Source organism: Stereum hirsutum, assembly GCF_000264905.1.
Source record: "Stereum hirsutum FP-91666 SS1 unplaced genomic scaffold STEHIscaffold_9, whole genome shotgun sequence".
Taxonomy (NCBI): Eukaryota; Fungi; Basidiomycota; class Agaricomycetes; order Russulales; family Stereaceae; genus Stereum; species Stereum hirsutum.
Window position 1 is genome coordinate 900,590 of NW_006763139.1, and position 6,870 is coordinate 907,459.

The 6,870-nt window shown below is 48.1% G+C and overlaps 2 protein-coding genes across 2 annotated transcripts; both read left to right on the plus strand.

The window, feature by feature from the left end:
• Nucleotides 1-1,040: 1,040 nt before the first annotated feature.
• STEHIDRAFT_158077 (uncharacterized protein) lies at nucleotides 1,041-1,553 on the plus strand (the record flags this gene model as incomplete). Its single annotated transcript, XM_007305440.1, has 3 exons — nucleotides 1,041-1,178; nucleotides 1,251-1,346; nucleotides 1,410-1,553. 3 exons carry the CDS (start codon nucleotides 1,041-1,043, stop codon nucleotides 1,551-1,553), a joined length of 378 nt encoding a protein of 125 aa, XP_007305502.1.
• A 2,702-nt stretch (nucleotides 1,554-4,255) lies between these two features.
• On the plus strand, nucleotides 4,256-5,038 carry STEHIDRAFT_34272 (uncharacterized protein; the record flags this gene model as incomplete). The annotated part of the gene is made up of 2 exons (XM_007305118.1): nucleotides 4,256-4,482; nucleotides 4,555-5,038. Coding segments are annotated over 2 exons (711 nt in total), but the record flags the coding sequence as incomplete, so codon positions are not given.
• Between the last annotated feature and the right edge of the window lie 1,832 nt (nucleotides 5,039-6,870).

The following is a 6,870-nucleotide window of genomic DNA, read 5'->3' on the forward strand; positions in this document are numbered from 1 at the left end:
GAATTTATCCTTGTTGGTAGCTTATATATCATCATGTCTTTCCATACTGTCAATCTCAATACCTAATTTTGTCAGGAAGTGATGCTTGGACATGTGAGCAGAAGTGTGGCCCAAATTGCTGGCTGGCCAGCAAAAATTGTGACATTGTGACACTTGTGACTGGTAGCACTCTCATGTAAGAGATCTCTATTGAGGTGAAACAGGGTAATATAGATTCATGGACATGGTAGTAGCTGTATAGATAGTCCTACAAGTTAATGATATAGAGTGTTTACTCATACTGATATGAGTGCTCTCAGAGCTCTCAGAGCGTGGGTTCTGCTATCAAATCAGGGGTGGGAAAACACACCGGCTATATAGCAGATACCGGATTTCCTGATGCACAGGATGAGCAGCACCACCATTGACAGTGACACAATGTGTCAATTCCATCACACAGTGGTGTACGCTCGGGGAAGTAGGAGAGAGTGAGGAGGAGAGCGAGGAGAGAGAGTCACTGGACAAACATCTGGCCTCCGGCAAGCTCCGGCCTGGAAATGATGAATATGGCAGATACTCTCCTACGAGTACCTGTGAGCCCCGGCATCAGACCCGTATCTGTGCGCACACCTGTGGGAACGAGTATCTGTATCCACAGATACAGGTACCCGATGGTCTGCTTGAGAGCCTAAGGTTGCTTATATATTGTCTGAAGTGCTTCTGAGTCCTCCAATACCCCCTTGTGCAATGTCCGCCTCATACTGTAGCTTGTGACAAAGACAGTGCCGCCCTGCATGCTCCATTGAGAGCTGTAAGCATTGTTGATGTTGAGGTATGTTCAATCCTTCAGATTTCTTTAAGATATAACTATTCTTCTGTATCCTTTGACTAGTTGTACTGATACACAGGCACCCATAACATCTTCCCAAGTTCTGTTCATCTCTGTACCCGACCTGGGCTTCACTCTGTCAATGACTCTGCCTCACCTACATATCTCTGATGACGAGGCATCAGCTTTACCACCTCTCGCCACTCGGACGATTGATCTACTCCTGTCCACAATGAACAGCAACTCTGCTGGATCAAAGGTCAGTATACCAGCGGACTTCAAGCCACTGGTTGACATTCATCTTTCTCCTACATTACAATTGGCCATTACCCCAAGACCTGAAACCATTCCTGATAAATCCAAGGCCGGGGTGCGTCCCAAAGTCAAGCCCATATTCAACTTCTCATCAGTCACTAATCCTTAAGACTGAGGGTGGCTTCAGAAGGCATTCAGGTATCTCAGAGAGGCTAAGCTTGGGCTGCTATGGGATAGTATGGTCAACGCCTTCTATGACAATGAAGGGCTGATAGAGTTTGAGGTGTGTTTCTCTTTCTCTAACCTGCTTACCGCTTTTGCTGACCACGAGTATCTCACTGGTTAGTTTTTTGTTATCAAGTTCCTTCTGAAGAGCGCTCACCCACATCTGATATCCAACAGGATACAGTCAACTTGTCCTGTCAGCCAATGCATCATCTTTAAGGAGATCAGTGACATGTCTGCTTTCAAGAGCCAATTCCGTTCGTGATGGTGGAATGCTCAACCCCCGGGACGGACAAGGAATAAAGATGGGTGGCCGTTACAGAGTGCCAGTGCACAGGTGGATTAGAAAAAGGCCAGGTACTCTGGGATCAATGGATTGTGGGGCATTATAATGACATTGTGCTGGTGGGAACTCTCTTTCCCTTCGGAAGATGTGGCGACACCCCTTGCGGCACGCTATCGTCGCCTTGCCTCTATGACTATGGTAAGCATACGGTGCGTTCTCGTGTATGCCGTCCTTCATTCGATTTTTGATCCCGATGAGTATTTTGTTCCATTCCAGGTCTGCACATGAAGAGCATGCCTTCCATCCACAAGCTGTCTTTGTGCATGATGAGGAATATAGAACCATGATACCATTTCGGGACACATAGTCCCATGGTGGGTGGACGGCATCATGGAGTGCGTGAGGATAGTCCGAGTGTGGGGTCTGGCCGGGGGGAAAGTGGAGCACGTAGCCAGGGCAAGTGAGAGTACGAGGGGGCTTGGTCGTCTTAATGAATATTATCTCGTCATTGAAGGTGTCTTCAATGCCCGTCATGCTAGGTGTGTCTACTGAAGTTGTTGGGTGATTTATTGATATTGAGGGACCATCAGAGTCTGTATACATAGAGCCATGTGGATCTTGGGCCACAGGAGAAGGCATACTCGAATCAAGTACACTACACCTATCCCCTTCATCTTCACACCTCGCCACACTGCCAGAGCTGTGATCACACCAATTAAGTTAGACTTTTGTCCCCTTCCCACACATACCAACAAGTAAAAACTTACCTTATTTCTATTGCTCACATCAGAACGCCCATCTTTCCTTGTAACAGCATGTCAAACACTCCATTCTGAACTACAAACCAGCAAATGTACTGCCACAGTGCCTCCACACCCTTTGTTCCCCGCCATATCACCCCAACCACATGCTCAACCGAGAGATCTGACCCAATGACATTGTTCAACATCGGGTCCAACACCTCCCACGCAATATTGTTGGCTATGACCGGTAGCTTGACTGCAAACTGCACCAAAATGTCATTGTCATCAGCCTTTGAAATGGACTCTGGAAGATGTGTGATTGCTCGGCTAAGGTCACACCAGAGCTTGCAGTGGCATTACAATGTGAAGCCGAAAGTCCCGTCCATCAACATTGTAATTCCAGCCCAGTCCCTCCGCTTCTACCTGGCATGCTTCCTTGCTTCTTCTGCTTACTCAGCTAGGGAAGCCGTCGGACCTGCCTGGTGATCTGAAACTCTCCTAATCTGGATGTTTCTCCATCATTTATTATTAATGAACTAGCTTTTTTGGCTTTCATTGCCCTAGACTTGGGTTTCCTGTTTGGCCTTGGCCTGTGCCACTGGCTCCTGCAGCCCTGCCCTACCCTTCCTCCTCCCTCACTATATTCTTACTTCTGGCTTATCTATGTATACATATGACCTACATAGAGTACATATCTACCTAATGCATTAATACTGTAGCCCAATTCATGGCTTGCACAATTTTATTTCGATTTTTTCGTATTTTGTGGCCCAAGTGTGGCCTTACATTTCCTCATGCTCTGCACTTGTTTTCCAGACAAGATACCTGAAGCATGGGATTTTGGGTCTCTTATATATGTACCTTACTCACAAAATATCTGATCACACCAGGAAAGCAAGAAAAATGGATGAAAATCAAATATATTTCGCATTTTTAGTCTAATTACATACAGTCATTCCGCGGACCTTGCAATTTCCGTGGTCCTTGCAACGTTGAATTTTGGTGCCTCCGTTGTTGAAGCTCTTGACTCAGTTGCATATCAACATCAAGAGAACACAATCATGTCTATTTCGTGATTTAATTTTAGGTATGCCTGCTGTTCTTACTCTTCATGGAAAAAATTCTCAATAATTTATCTCTTGAGGCTGTGTGAGAGTGGAGCAATGAATAAGGTCTCAAACGGGCCGAAAAATATTTAGAGTGCTCAAGATAATATGTATTTTGCTACCCTACAAATTGGCGGTGAGAGGATAGGCTGTTGCTTTAATATGAGGCAAGGACGATCTGGCGGGGGAAGGAATTGTGAAGCGATCACGTGACCCATCCAAAAGTGGTCAATGTTCAGATGCTTCCGAAGACGCGCTCGACATGATAATCTCTCTCGATCAAACAATGGCCCGGCATGCACAGTCAAAACTCAGGAAGAATGCCACAGCATCCAAACAAAAAAACCGGGCAACGAAAGCTGCAATAGCCGAGTATCAAATGGAACTGAACAAGCCGAAGAAAGAACAACGAAGTGCAACCTCAATTGCAAAGGAGTACGGGATTCATACAAGTACGGTTACTCAACATGCTAAAAACCCCGAGATGCCCACAATTTCCGACTTCAATGACCAGAAGAACATTCTATCCCAATCCTCCCGCTCACTTCTTGTCAAATGAATTGAGGCCTGCGCTGACCGTGGACTTCCGCTGGTTCGACGGGTATTGAAGGAGAAGGTTGCGGAGTTGTTGAAGGCGGAAGGGAAGGACCACGTTGTCAGTGATGATTGGATTGACCAATTTCTGGCCTCACCGGTTGCTCACGGTCTTTCCACTCACTGGAGCTCATCACTGACAAAAGACCGTGCAAGTGCATCGAATCCAAAGGCTATCGCCGGTTGGTTCAATGCCTGGAAGACACACGTCGTTGACCGAAACATCGCCCCACATAACATTTACGCCATGGACGAGGTCAATTTCCTACCTGGAGTGAGCCGAAAAGTACGGGTTATAGGAAGGCGAGGGGTGAAGAACACATACCAAATGTCGGGCGGCGAACGAACAAGTCTCACGGTCATGGCACCCATCTGTGCAGACGGCTCGTATCTTTTCCCAACTGTCATCTTCAAGGGGAAAGGTATGCTGAAGAAATGGAGAGAGAATAATCCTCTCCCTGCCCAGTATGACATCAGTCTTTATTACACATTACACTCTATAATCTGACACCTACGCAGTGTATGTTGTGCATGCAGGGGCTACACAAACAATCTTCTCACACGTTCGTGGATCGAACATTTCGACAAGGATACACAGGATAAAGATCCTGGGGCCAAGCGGGTTTTGGTCTTCGATGTGCACCGAACACACTACAACCTTCCGCTTCTCACCTACTCTATCGACCACAATATCTCAATCCTTGGTTATACTCCTAAGACCACCGCACTCTGCCAAACTCAGGACGTCGTACTCTTCAGTCCCTTAAAGACCGCATACGATGATGTGCGAGTTCGCTGGAAGGACGTGCACAAGCAGTCTGTGCGGGTAGAAAATTTCCTCGAGATATATGCCACTGCGCACCGGGCAACGTTCACGAAGGACAATATTCTCGAGGCGTTCAAGAAGACTGGGCTTGTTCCCTTCAACCCAGACGTGATTCCTGAGAGTGCTATGGCGCCAAGCAAGGAGCTCTCCATCCACGGAGGATTTCCTGTCCAGCCTCCTGCTCCAGTTAGAGCAATCCTCAACGCTTTTCGAGAAGTGCGCAATGACCGTCATGTCCAACGACACGAGTCTGCGACTACCGCCTCACAGTACCAACGTGACCGTTCTGTTTCTGAATCTAGCCACTCACGCCGGTCATCACTGTCACCATCTTCCTCACTGCACGCTGAACCTTTCGGGTCGAGATCGAAAACCTTACTCGAAAAGGGTGTAGAACGCACCTACACCCACTTACAAAACTCCGAGTACTCCTTCCTTATTCCCGAGCATGAACCCTTCACCTCCTCTCTTCAGCTGCCGCCTCTGACTATCCTTCATCCACCCACGTCGTCCCTTCCCCAAATTCCCTCTGAAGACTCCAGCCGGACACTCAAAGAGAAAGACACCGAAATATGCGCACTGCGAGAGCGGATGACGGCGATGGAAGAGGATGCAGTTGAGGGCCAAAGGATCATCGAGGGCCAGAATGCTCAGATGGTCCTCCAGGGCATGTACAATGACGGGCTACGAGAGAAGTTGTTCAACGAGGAGACCAAACGATCACAGGGCAAAGCGGATGCATTGACTCACGGAAACGACCTGGAAGGTCATATCTGGACCAGGCCCGAGTTCTTTGCAGCCGTTAAAGGGGATGATCGCAAGGTGAGAGAGAAAGAGGTTGTAAGGGAGAAGAACAAGGAGTTGAGAGAATGGAGGGGCAAAGAGAATTCTCGCATCAATGAAGTGCACGAGAAGATGGTCCGTGAGTGGGAACAGAAGCGAGCGGAGATGAAGGCCGGCAGGAAGAAGAGCGGATGGGGCCGCAAGCCAGCAAGACCAAAACACGATCCTACTCCAGAGCCAGAGTGTTTTAGAGCAGCCAAGAAGCACTCGACAAAGGGTAAAAGGCCAGCATTGAGCCCAGATCCTGAGGAGGAGGAGGAGAAGGAGAAAGACTTTGAACGGGCTGACTGCTCAGCAGAGCCGGAGAATACCCTCAATCGAGACACGAGCACAGTCCCCGACAACGAGAGTGACGGCAGTGCAGGATCTTTCTATTCTGCTTCTGAGAGCGAGTGAATGTTGACTTGTTCAGACAAGAGCTCTTGCTTTTCTTGTTTTTCTTGCGTTCTTGGTAGTGTGCGCCACACTGTTGTGGGTGGCGACGGCTTCGCGGGCCGCTTGTTGCATGGACCACAGATGACCGGGTTTGCATATGTTACTATGTCCTTCTAGTCGTTCGCAGTAGCACGGAGATTTATTTACATTCAAGTACAAAGCCATGTAGAGCATACTGATTTACATCATATATAATACTTTCTTGAACAAAATTGGTCCAGCATATGTTGCCCAATGGTGCACAGCGTGAGCGTGTTGCAAGGTCCGCGGAATGACTGTACTACATGCTCTAGAAAACTTTACAGGGAAGATACAGACTCAGAGAGAGGATGTACATGTAGGTTAATATGGTAGGAAGATACACAGACAGAAAATAGAGCAGGACCAAAGGTTCCTGCTGCTCTGGAAGTGTATGTGGGGGTAGGAGGGAGAGGGGGAAAGGGTGGCCATAGAAGAAGAATGGATGGATGGATGGATGGATGAAAACTCACCTTGGCCAATCCTCTAATGACCCATAGATTCTCCCCAAATAGAAAGAACTCGAACCAGAGGGCCAGGAAGGGCTGGGCTGGGTGTTGGGCTAGATGAGGTGGTGAGGCTGAAGGCTATTGTGAAGGAACTGGTGGAGGGAAAAGGATGGGGACAGCTGGAGGGGGTAGAGGGAGTATAAGAAGGATGGGACGGATGTTGTTTGGGGTAGTGGAAGGGCTAGATGTATGGGAAGAGAGGAAGGGAAGGTGGGGGAGTAA